A 13,062-nucleotide genomic window follows, 5' to 3' on the forward strand; every position below is an offset into this window, starting at 1 on the left:
AAAGAACGAAATAGAAGAAAAGAAATAGGAGAAAGAAATAGAAATAGAAAGAAAGAAAAGAAATCGGACGAAGAAAGAAAAGAAATAGAAGAAAGAAAGAAAATAGAAGAAAGAAAGAAAATAGGCAGAACGAAAGAAATAGAAGAAAGAAAAGAACTAGGAGAAAGAAATAAATAGAGAAAGAAAAGAAATAGAAGAAGAAAGAACTAGAGACAGAAATAGAATAGAAAAGAAATAGAAATAGAAGAAAGAAAAGAAATAGAAGAAAGAAAAGAAATAGAAGAACGAAAGAAACGAATAGAAGAAAAGAAAGAAATAAAAGAAAGACAAGAAAAGAAAGAAAAGAAATAGAGAAAGAAAGAAATAGAAGAAAAAATAAATAGAGAAAGAAAAGAAATGAAATAGAAGAAAGAAAGAACTAGAAGAAAGAAAGAAATAGAAGAAAGAAAAGAAATAGAAATGAAGAACTAAGCAATAGCAGCAAGAAAGAAATAGACGAAAGAAACGAAATAGGAGCAAGAAAAGAAATAGAAGAAAGAAAATAGAAAGAGAAGAAGAAAGAAAAATAGAAAGAAAATAGAAGAAAGAAATAAATAGAAGAAAGAAAAGAAATAGGAGAAAGAAAAGAAATAGAAGAAAGAAAAAATAGAAGAAAGAAAAGAAATAGAAGAGAAAGCAACAAAGAAGAAAGAAAAGAAATAGAAGAAAGAAAGAAAGAAAAGAAATAGAAGAAAGAAAAGAAATAGATCAGCAAGAAAAGCCATAGACTAAGAAATAAAGACATCGCCGCCAGACACCCTCCCCTCCCACTCCTCCTCCCCTCCCACTCCTCCCTCCCTCCCCTCCCACTCCTCCCTCCCCTCCCACTCCTCCCTCCCCTCCCACTCCTCCCCTCCCTCCCCCTCCCACTCCTCCCTCCCCTCCCACTCTCCCTCCCCTCCCACTCCTCCCTCCCCTCCCACTTCTCCCTCCCCTCCCACTCCTCCCTCCCCTCCCACTTCTCCCTCCCCTCCCACTCCTCCCTCCCCTCCCACTCCTCCCTCCCTCCCCACCCACTCCTCCTCCCCTCCCACTTCTCCCTCCCCTCCCACTCCCACTTCTCCCTCCCCTCCCACTCCTCCCTCCCCCTCCCACTCCCACTCCCACTTCTCCCTCTCCCACCTCCCACTTCTCCCTCCCCTCCCACTCCTCCCTCTCCTCCCACTCTCCCTCCCCTCCCCCTCCTCCCTCCCCTCCCACTCCTCCCTCCCCTCCCACTCCCTCCCTCCCCTCCCACTCCTCCCTCCCCTCCCACTCCTCCCTCCCTCCCACTCCTCCTCCCCTCCCACTCCTCCCTCCCCTCCCACTCCTCCCTCCCCTCCCACTTCTCCCTCCCCTCCCACTCCTCCCTCCCACTTCTCCCTCCCCTCCCACTCCCACTCCTCCCTCCCCTCCCCTCCCCTCCCACTCCTCCCTCCCCTCCCACTCCTCCCTCCCCTCCCACTCCTCCCTCCCTCCCACTCCACTTCTCCCTCCCTTCCCACTTCTCCCTCCCATCCCACTTCTCCCTCCCCTCCCACTTCTCCCTCCCCTCCCACTCCTCCCTCCCACTCCCACTCCTCCCTCCCACTCCCCACTCCTCCCACTCCTCCCTCCCCTCCCACTCCTCCCTCCCTCCCCACTCCTCCCTCCCTCCCCACTTCTCCCTCCCCACCCACTCCTCCCTCCCCTCCCACTTCTCCCTCCCCACCCACTCCTCCCTCCCCACCCACTCCTCCCTCCCCACCCACTCCTCCCTCCTTCCGGGACTTCATTATAGATCAGTGGGATCTGTTTATAATAAAAAAAAAAACCTGATGCTAGGGTGAACAGAGCTGAAAGTCCCCAATATGCAGTGATTACAGCTGTATGGTTACGTTAGAACAGTAGATGGCAGACGTGAGCCACTTACCTTCAGGACAGTTATATTCCAGGCAAAGCTTTCCATGGCTTTCTGTAGCTTCCTTCCCTTCAGTCCTTCTTTGGCACCTATCCGATGAAGATCTTCATGAAAACCCATCCCTAAAAAAAACAGGAGACTAATAGATGGGCTCGTCTTGTTTTGCATCTCGCTCTCAAACCACTCCTATGCAGTTGATTGACAGCTCTGCTGGTCTTCAGCAACATACAAGCAGAGCCATCAATAAATTGCAGAGTAGAGGGGTTGCAGTGCAGTTACACTCCTCAGTTCTATAATAATAATCTTTATTTATATAGCACCAACTTATTACGCAGCACTTTCATGTTCCCTCTAAATTGTCACTATGTAATGTCTAACTTTGTAAACAAACAATATCAATTTACAATTCAAACGTGAGGAGCCTGCTCGCAAGAGCTTACAATCTAAGAGGAAACAAAGGAGACACAAAGTGTAACAGTGTTTGTTCTGTACAATAGTCCGGCCATTTTTATACACATAAAGCTGCATGAGCCGGTCACCAGCCAGTATCCGTGTATGACGGACATGAAGAGAAGGAGTGTGAGGGAATCTTATTCTGATGACTAATCTAAAAGGAGGGCCATGGAAAGGAGTCAGATTAGGGAATGTTATAGGCCTGTCCAAATAGATGTGTTTTCAGAGCACGTTTAAAACTGTGGATATTGGGAATTAATCTGATTGGAATGTGCTACCTCAGACAGAGGGCTGGTGCAGCACGAGAAAAATCTTGGAGACGGGAGTGGGAGGTTCAGATTATGGAGGATTTTAATCTAAGGTCGTTGGCAGAACGTAGAGTCCAAGTAGGATGGTAGAGAGAGATGAGGGAGGAGATGTAAGGAGGTGCAGCACTGTGGGTGAGAGTAATAAATTAGAATTTTATTCTGAAGGGGCTGGGCAACCAGTGCAGTGACTGCCACAGATTAGAGGCGTTGGTGTAGCGGTTGGTCATAAATATGAGCCTGGCTGCTGCATTGAGGATAGATTGGAGGGGGGAGAGTTCGGTCTTCCCCTCACCAATTAGTAATGAGTTACAGTAGTTAAGACGAGAGTGAATCAGAGCCACAATGAGAGTTTTGGCGGTTTCCTCCGTAAGAAAAGAGCAGATTCTGGAGATATTTTTGAGGTGAAAATGACAGGAGCATGAAAGTGATTGGGTTATTTTTGACTCAGATCTTTCCTTTACTCCTCACATTCAGAGACAGCGAGCGTGCTGCTTAGGAGTGATGGTAGTGCCACACACAGAGATGGAAACATCAGGTTTAGGGAGGTTACTAGATGATGGGAACACAAGGAGCTCCGTTTTAGAAAGATTCAGTTTTAGATAGAGAGAGGACATGATGTTAGAGACAGCGGACAGACAATCACTGGTGTTTTGGATTAGAGCAGGGGTGATGTCACGGGAAGAGGCATATAATTGGTAGAGATGGTACTGGAAGCCAAATCTGCTGATGGTTTGTTCAATAGGAGCGGTGTAGAGAGAGAGAGAGAGAGAAAGAGAGAGAAGAGCAGCGGACCTAGGACTGATCCCTGAGGAACCCCAATAGCAAGGGGAAGAGGAGAAGAAGTGGAACCAGCAAATGACACACTGAACGAGCGGTCAGAGAGATCGGAGGAAAACCAAGAGAGAGCCGCGTCCTTGAGGCCAATAGAGTGACACTGGAGCATCTTAAGTAGGAGTTTGTGGTCTACAAAGGCAGCAGAGAGATCCAGAAGAATCAGGAGAGAGTATTTGCCGTTAGATTTAGCCACCAAGAGATCACTTAACGGCAAATACTCTCTACTGATTCTACAATTCTGTTCTTTTCCATCAGGTTTCAGTTGCTTTCAGAATAGCAAGCGTGCTGCAATATTGTATCCTGCAAAAAAAAGGATCACTGACTGATGTATGGATTAGCCATGTTTCAATGGTGAAAAAAATATGATCCTTCATAAATAATCATGACTGATCAGTCATGGCTTCTGTAAAATCGGAAATCCTGATGCAAGTGTGTACAGAGCCTTAGAAAAGTACCAACATCTGTCTGCTGCAACAAAACACAATTTGCAGAAGTGACAACAGGAAGTGCAGCCATATTGATTGTCACTTTTCAGCAAAACAGGAGTGACAGTATGGGAGGGGGTGCAGACTCCAAAACTGAATGAAGGCGATTAACTATCCTTCCCTTTTTGTTTTTATTTATTTTATACTAAATCATCATGTAATTACAATCATTATGGAGAAAGAATCACAATTAAATATATGAAAGGTTAAATCTAAAGTTCGTACGTTTGTCCATCAGGGACCAGATTGTGACAGTATAAAGACACCGATCTTTGTCAAGTCTTCTTCTTCTGTAACAGCCAGAGCTCTAGGCAAAGAGACGGAATCTCTCATGCAACGAGTCTCTTGGAATTACGTGGAGCGGCACTATAAATAGATGGAGGTATGTGATTAACTGGTAGAGACAACGGTGGGGGTGGGGTTGTTGGATGTTTAACCCATCGCTAAAGGAGATGGCAGCGGCTGTCATAGTGTACTACCTCTCCAGGTTAGTGGAGTGTTTATCACAGAGAAAGCCAGATCTGCCCATCATGCATTGCTCTGTATATTTTTGTTAATCTTTAAATCTTCTGTAATAAGAGCGATGGAAAAACTTCTGAGTAAGTATAAGTAGAACAGTCAGATTTTGCACCAGTGACTTTTCCTTGTACACCTAATAAAGTTATAGCTCCAGTTCTATTATCGAGCAGCGCTTTTTAACTCCTATATAAATGATATAAGAATGGTCAGTAGCAAGCCTGCTTGTTGATGGTTTCCAGGTAGCAATGAAAATGTGACAGTCATTGTAATAGCAAACATCTTTCATGTTTACTGGTTGACTATACATCCAAGGTTATTAATGGTGGAGCTTCCCTTTAGAGAACAATATCTAAGATACGGTCAATTTAACAGTTAGGCCTTATTCACACGAATGTGTGCAAAAAATGCAGCGTTTTGCGCGCGTTGCAGTTCCGTGTGTCATCAGTGAATGGTGCGTGGCTGCGTGATTTTCAAGCATATGCCATCCTTATGACACGCGGTTTGGATGTTTAAGGAAAAAATAAAAGCACTTCCGTGTGTAAGGAAGTGCTTCGGTGTGCTGCGCATGATTTTCACGCACCCATTGACTTCAATGGGTGCGTGATGCGCGAAAAACGGGCAAGTATAGGACATGTCGTGATTACACAGCGGACATACGCTGCATGACAGTCAATGGGGCCGTTCAGACAGTCCGTGATTAACATAGGTCCGTGCGACGCGCGGGATTTTCACGCGCGTATCGCGGACGTTAAACACGTTCGTGTGAATAAGGCCTTATTTTATTATATTCTAGGTACTCAGTTACATGGATTTTGGGAACTGTCCAAATCTATTACATCATAGACCATTGGTCCTTGTGTTTCATAGTGTTCCCGGTATGAACTACTTGCCAGTCACAATAAATGATTTATTTTCATTACTAGCACCCACACTTTTCCAGTGAAACACATTGCATGAGGATCTTGCCATAAACCTTCATTTTGGACAATATTAAGGGTTTGTCTTGTAACTTATAGGCTGAAGTGGTCCATATGACCATACGAAAAAAACACCAACTGTACAAAAATGCTTTCTTTAACAGAACAAGTTCTAGGGAAGGAAGAGCTCCCTGCACTGATTTGCCCAATATCACTGCTGTGAACCTGCACAGGGCTCCCCTCTCTCTTCACACTCCACAATACGGAAAAATGGAAAAAAGCCCTTGGGTCACATTGCCCTTCCATCCTGCAGTTGAGGGAAAGCAAATAGCACAACTGCAGATGGGAGCTGGAGACTTCACAGACAGGTGCCTACATCTATGAGATCTCAAACTGTAATATTTGCACAAAAACCATTAGGCCCTGTTTACACTGAGTATTTTTACCAGTTTTTTTGCCACAGAAAACGCAGCAAAAAACGGCTGAAATTGCCTCCCATTGATTTAAATGGGAGATGGAGGCTTTTTTTCCCACGAGCGGAAGAAAACACTCGCGGGGAAAAAAAAAAAAAAGATGAAAAGATAGGGCATGACTTTTTTTTTTTTTTTTGAAGGCGTTTTCCGCCTCAAAAACCCCATTAAAATCAATGGGAGACTGACAAAAATGCTATGAACTGCCACGGCATTTGACGCTTGTTTGGACGCGTTTTATGGCAAAAAACGCTCGTGGTATTTTCCTTTGCATGTTGAAGCCTGAGGTAAAAATTTGCAACAAAAAACGCCTATGGTACAAAACCACTTCAAATAAACCAGAGCTGATTTTTACAGGCAGATTTTTCTGCCTGCAAAAAAAACCCCAAAAACTGTATGAAGGCAATTAACTATCTTTCCCTTTTGGGGTCTGCATCCCCTCCTATACAGTCACTCCTATTCTGCTGAAAAGTGACAACCAATATGGAATAGTAAAGCAACAAAAGACAAAATATTAGCATCTGTCTGGACCGGAACGTGCAGAATTTAGTTTCTGATCTTCACAAGGTCATGTATCAGAAGACTATAGAAAAGTCCTCTCTGTAAGGTCACTACTTGATTAGTGTTAAATCTTTGTATGCCTACAATTCCCACAGCTGATCATGACCAACGTTACTAAGTTCTATTCTAACGCTTGCAAGAGAAATTATATCCTTTCACATCCTTATTTCCCATAGACATCAGAAAACAAAAATCTGTCAATTTTTCTTTCCTGTCCAATGCAGTTGTGTTCCATAAAGAAGAGTGGCACCAGAGGTGGCTGGAGCCACTTATATCCCAGTCCATTAAAAACATGCATGCTCAGCTGAGGGGAATATCAAGAATGAAAAACTGTCACCAACCAAGCTTTCCCAGGAACCTGAATGACAGGTTGGTCTAGTTATATGGGGGGATTTATAGCTATATAACTAGGCAAATTTGGAATTCAGCAGTCTGTATTTATCCCCCCTATTTCATCTCCAGAGGTTGTTCCCTAGCTATTCCATACATTCTGTGCATAGTATAAACACATTCTGATCCTATTTAACCTATAGACATACATATGGTATCAGGTTAACTGAGCATACCTCCACATTGGTTGTTACACAGCTTTCCAAAGCTCCTGAGCTGCACATCAGCCTAATTATGCAGCGATACAGGTAAGGGGGAATTATCACTGCATAACTAGGCAGATTGCTAAATGGCAAATCTAGGAAAGTTGGGTGAACTTCCCTGTAAAGCTGCAATGGAGGTCCCAATTGGCTGTGTGTGCTACTGCTACCGCATCTTAAGTTACCAATGGGTACTAAATAGAGTCCTTCCAACAAAATGGTCACGCTCACTATATAGACAAAAAGTATGACGGCTGAACCCAGCCACCTTCACTTCATGGCAAACATGCACTAGATGGGGGTGGGGTCAAGGGTGTAATATCAATATGATAGAATCCTAACGATATTATGTAAGGGTTTGTTTGTTCTCTGTCTAGTGCTCATTTAAAGGGATGGTCCAGCTCTAGAATAAAAGAGAAGATCTGCTTAGATAGGTCATTGTAAATAAAAATAAAAAAATCTATTTCTGGACAACGCCTTTTAGGAGTTTAGATTTTACTTTTGAAGTGAAACTCGAGATCAAAAGGCTGCTTTCAGCAATGGGCTCTCTACTTCTACTACATAGCCTGGCTACAATAACAACTCCGCTTGCAGCTCTCTCATCTGTACATATCCTCAACCAACTATACATACAGTAAAATTTTGATAATCTGGTATGATTGGGACTGCCAACATATGAAATCAATATTTCAGAACAATGGAAATTAAAGCTTTAGTATTAACATTCTTATCCAGGGCCTCTTTGATGTGCCTATAAGCTTTGAAAACACTCCAGACCAATGACATTAAGGCTACATTTGCATGACAGATTTACGCGCATAATCTGGTTATGTTTTTCACGTACTTGTAAGCTTTTTTTTCCAATGTATTTGATGCGTGAAACACGGACAGCGCACGGATGTGCGTCCGCGTGCTGTCCGTGGTCTTCACACACCCATTGACTTGATTGGGTGGCTAGGTACCTGAAAACCCACCAATATAGGACATGCAGTGTGATTCATATGACGGACAGTTGCTGCGTGAAAACTCACGAATGTGTGAATAGTCCCATTGAAATCAATGGGGCCGTGTGCTGTGCGTTGTGTCAACGCACAGAACATGGACGAGAATCAGAACTCATTCAGATGAGCATATGGGTATGTTCACACGCTGAGCCAAAAACGTCTGAAAATACGGAGCTGTTTTCAAGGGAAAACAGCACCTGATTTTCAGACGTTTTTTGAGCAACTCCCGTTTTTCGCTGTGTTTTTGGAGCTGTTTTCAATAGAGTCTATGAGAAAACGGCTCCAAAAACGTCAACGCGTAAATTACAGGTCGTCGGCACAGTACGTCGGCAAACCCATTCAAATGAATGGGCAGATGTTTGCCGACGTATTGGAGCCGTATTTTCAGGCGTAAATCGAGGCATTATACGCCTCGTTTACGCCTGAAAATAGGTTGTGTGAACCCAGCCTAAGAGAGTACCACCGCTTACTGACTATACTTCTAGGTTTTGAATATACTTTCCTGCTAATTTGGCAATGGGGCTATATTTTTCTCCAGTACTGGAAAAGATTAATTTGGATTTCTCCATAATAACAGAATTCCAAGAATATTGCGGGTGCTACAGTAAAATGCAATGATGGCAGTGAGGTTTGCAATATTATGCTTAAGTGGCAACTAAAGGTGGCCATACTCTTTAGATAATTGTTTGGTCGACTGATATACCTCCCAACTCCACATAGACATGCAAGCTCAGCTCGGTAGGCAGATAAACCGCTGCCAGATGTCCTGTGAGAACAAAGACTCTTGCATGATGAAATCCAACATAACCATTCTCTCCCCCCACATCTGTCGTTGGGGGAGAGTCAGGAAACCCCGATACACATTAGTCGTTCAGTCAAAATTCATCTGTGTATGGGCACCTTATACTGCTAGCTGCACATTATTAACATCTAATGTAACATATAGCCAGTTACAATGTTGAAATATACCAGAACTTTGACTATTGCAGGCTGAGAGAGAAAATTGATAAATGACTTAAACCGTTCTGACAAGCACGAGACTTGAGGCAGCACAGTCACGTTTCATGCTGCTGCTTCCCTTTCAGTATTCATCACACTGAACATTCATTTGTTGGCTATTATAAGCAAGGTATCAAATATTCATAACAGGAAAGAATTGCTGCACGCTCCCATAATATGCTGCTCGCCAATCACAAATTTCTGGCCTGCAGATAGTGATCTACAGTAAGGCCCCATGCACACGGCCATGAATTTACATCCGCATACTATCCGTAATTGCAGATAGTCTAGAGCACGTTATGTCCTATGGGCCAATGCACACGACGGTGGTTTCCATGGTCGTGCATTGCCCAGAGCCTGGACTGCAAAAAAAAGGACATGTAATTTTACGGGCGCGTTTCGCGCGGTCCTGGCTCATTAAACCCAATGCACTCTATTGGTCCAATTGAAGATGGGCAATGGCAGGATATAGTGGCATACACCCCTAGACTGTCACTTAGTGAGGCCCATAAACTGAGGAGTTTTGTACACCCTGTGCAAAAGATACAATTGTGACAGTTTCTTTTTGATATTGGCTTGAGAGATAGTCCCCTGTGTAATAGATGTAAAATTCACAATGCTGATGTCGTGTTCAACTGTTGACACTTTCTGGAGAGAGGTTGTAGATGTAATTAATGGAGTGTATGCTGCTGATATTATATTGACACCATATATATGTATCCTAGGATATATGGATGATTTAAGGGGGTCAGAGGTGTTAAACTCTAGTAGCTCGTTTGCTTTATATGGCAAGGAAGTTTATTGCTCAGCGATGGTTGCAGGAGCTACCTCCCACTAGATCAGAATATATTGCCAAAGTGAACTGGCTTGTGTCTATGGAGTAGCCTCATATTTTTTGGAAGCATATATAGGAGATGTGAGCTTCTTGGTTGGATGATTCGGGTTTGGCCACTGCTGCACTCACAAGAAATAGGATTTCTAAATAGCCTAGAATTTAAACAGAAGTCTATTATAATGGGGTTGTACTTATTTATGCGTGATATAGGTAAAGGGAAAGGCTGCTGTAAGGGGTGGGTCTAGATGGGAGCTGCTCATGCGGAGTGTAGGAATGTACTTCTCGGGTGCACTGGGGTGGGGAATGCTGATATGTTTCATGTAAGGCCTCATGCACATGACCGTAGCCATGTGTACGGCCGTGATTTTCGGGTCAGCCGGGAGGCAGCCACCCGCAAATCGCGGGCTGTGCACATGGCCGCGGCCATTATTTTCAATGAGCCCGGACTGCAGAAGACGGCCTTAATAAGGCATGTCCGTTCTTTCTGCGGTGCGGGCTCCCGTGCCATGCATGAACCGTAAAAACTATAGTCGTGTGCATTGCCCCATAGAAATGAATGGGGCCGCAATTCTCCCGTAGATTTTCGGGGGAATTGCGGCTGCAAAAGCAGGCCCCACGCACACGAACGTAAGTGTTTCTCTCAGTGCAGGCAATGTTCGTGCTTATAAGGAATGGAATACAACTGTATTGTGGAAAATGTAAAACTGTTTTAATAAAAAGTTTTAAAAAAACAAAACTCAATGCACTCGTGTGAGTGCAGGGTCTGTGATTATAGACGGCCCGCGAATGACACTTCTCAGGCCATCCGCGCCGTAATCACAGACCATGCACACCACTACGGTCGTGTGCATGAAGCCTAAAAGGGATCAGCGAATACTGAATCTTAGATTACACCCCACATTCTCATTTGACATCCCCCCACTATAGCACAAGCTATAGTATTGTTAGCTAGGCCAATTTCAAATCCAATTATTAAAGTCCTTAAAAATCTGTCCATACAGATTACACCTGGCAAATCGACCCTGCGAGGAGCACATGAAACAAACCATTCCCCACTGTGCAGCCTTGGGCATGACGGAATTCACAAACTTAAGCTGGGTTCCCAAAGTGCAGATTTTGCATGTATTTTGTAAGTCAAAACAAGAATTAGATCTCGGAGAGCAGACCTATAAGGCCTTTTTTTAAATATATTTCTTCTGTTTAGGTTCCTTTCCTGACTTTGGCTTAAAAAAATCCATGCAAAATCTGCAGCAAATCTGCAATGTGTGAACAAGGCCTTAGGGTCCCTTCAGATGTTTAGGTGTTAGAAACACTTTGAAAAACGGCATACACTTTTTTTTTTTTTTTTGCAATGTGATACATTTTTAAATGCTGCGTGGTAAAAAAAACAACTGCATTGAAAAACGCACTAATTCACGGTAAAACCGCATGCGGTTTTTGGATGCGCCACTAGCTGCACCTTGACCGTAATGTGTAAATGGACCCTTAAATTACTATTGGCCAAAAGCTGATCGGGAGTTATCATCCACAATCCCTCCTTGATGGACTCTTTGGCCACTTAAAAGTCTAACAAGGCTAATCTGGGATCTGCCGGCACCCACAAACAGACTGTTGACAGATCCTGCCAAAAACAATGGTGACACAAAAATGTATTAATATAGAAGGTTCATTGCCCATGCATAATCTATTGGTTTTATCCCAAAATGATCACCAAGGACGAATGATGCAGTTGAGTTATCATCACATATCTAGCCACCTCTAGTAATAAACAGTAACCTGGCAATGCTGCATCTTTTTCTGCCAACTTTGCACTAATAAGCCAAGCTTCCTACAAGAAGATGGGGTTAACAGCCTGCTACTTAAGTCTGAAGGAACATACTGAATTCTTGTGTACACTTGATCCATTCTCTGCGCACACACAATAATTAGGATAATCAGTGTAATTACTGGCTGGCGTGAGAAGAGTGCTGGCTGCAGAGGAGAAGGAAAGAGACAAAGGAAGACGAAGGGAAAGTAAATTGTGTAATGACAGGCAATCTATTAATGGATATTGATAGGTTTCTATAAACATCTGCAGCTTCCCTGCCGGTATATAGAGATGTGAAATAGTCATAAGGAGTGACACTTTAGCACTTTAAATCCCATTTTGGTCCTTGAGCAGCGTGAGTGCTAAAGTGGGCAGTGACCTAAACCTCTACCCCGTATCTGACTATTTCTGTGACTGTTGCGTACATCTGAATGGGGTTTGCCGAAAAGGAGTGTGTGTTCACATGGTCAGGCCAATGATTTTTTTGCTGCGATTATCGCAAATTTTCAGCAAAAAAGAGATGCCGGTTTTTTCCCCAAAACCACGGCGTTTAGCTGCGATTTTGTGTTACCATAGCCTTTCTTTGTGATAATTGTGGGGAAAAAAAAACAAACCCTACCAAACCTGTCTGTATAAAACACCCTTGATTCTTTAATTTTATCTGTGCATCTTAATCAAAATGGCTGCTCAGGAATATTCATGAGAGGTTACTTGCTCAGGTCCGAATACATAATTAAAGTGTAACTGGACATATAAGTTTGGTGCAATGTTTTAAAAGGTGGGATTCAGGGTGCTGGGACCCCCACTCATCACTGAAAAGGGGGCGAAGCGCTCAACCGAGTGCTCTCCACCGTTGGCTGTGATCGTCTTTTGCCTAACAAAGAGAGACGAGCTCACATAGAACGTCTTCAGCCCAACAAGGAGCGCTATGCCATTTCAAAAGGTTAGTGAAAGTGCAGTCCCTGTTCAAACAGCTTTTCTCCCAGGAGAATAAAGGATTAGACAGGTTTAAATCCAATTGGGCAGGCACTGACTATGGATACCTTTTGAAACCATCGGGATCCACCACTATCTCCGGTCTATGGCCAGCGTAAAGGCATAATCGAATTTCAAGTATTTGGCATATCTATTGGTGATACTATAAATGTCTGATAGGTGTCTGAGACCCTCACCTATCAGAAGAGGGTCACGTGATCCTTGTTTAGCGGATGCTCAAATGAGAGTTAACCAGATGTAAAAATCTGGGAAAAAAACAAGCCTTATATATAGTTTATAAAGAACATTTTTAGTTTTATTTTTCTTCCTCACGCAATCCTAGTTTACGCATGCCAAAAAAGAAAGAAGAATACTTCCGTGATACGG

At 43.4% G+C, this 13,062-nt stretch overlaps 1 protein-coding gene across 2 annotated transcripts in view; it reads right to left on the reverse strand.

The window, feature by feature from the left end:
* The window catches only part of LOC142666080 (inactive phospholipase C-like protein 2), a 76,099-nt gene that overhangs the window by 6,204 nt on the left and 56,833 nt on the right, over positions 1-13,062 (reverse strand). For both annotated transcript variants that reach the window (XM_075845973.1, XM_075845974.1), the window contains exon 5: positions 1,931-2,040. In XM_075845973.1, coding sequence (XP_075702088.1) covers positions 1,931-2,040 — 110 coding nt within the window. The remainder of the gene's footprint in view (positions 1-1,930; positions 2,041-13,062) is intronic.

The sequence above is a fragment of the Rhinoderma darwinii genome, chromosome 13 (assembly GCF_050947455.1).
Source record: "Rhinoderma darwinii isolate aRhiDar2 chromosome 13, aRhiDar2.hap1, whole genome shotgun sequence".
NCBI lineage: Eukaryota > Metazoa > Chordata > Amphibia > Anura > Rhinodermatidae > Rhinoderma > Rhinoderma darwinii.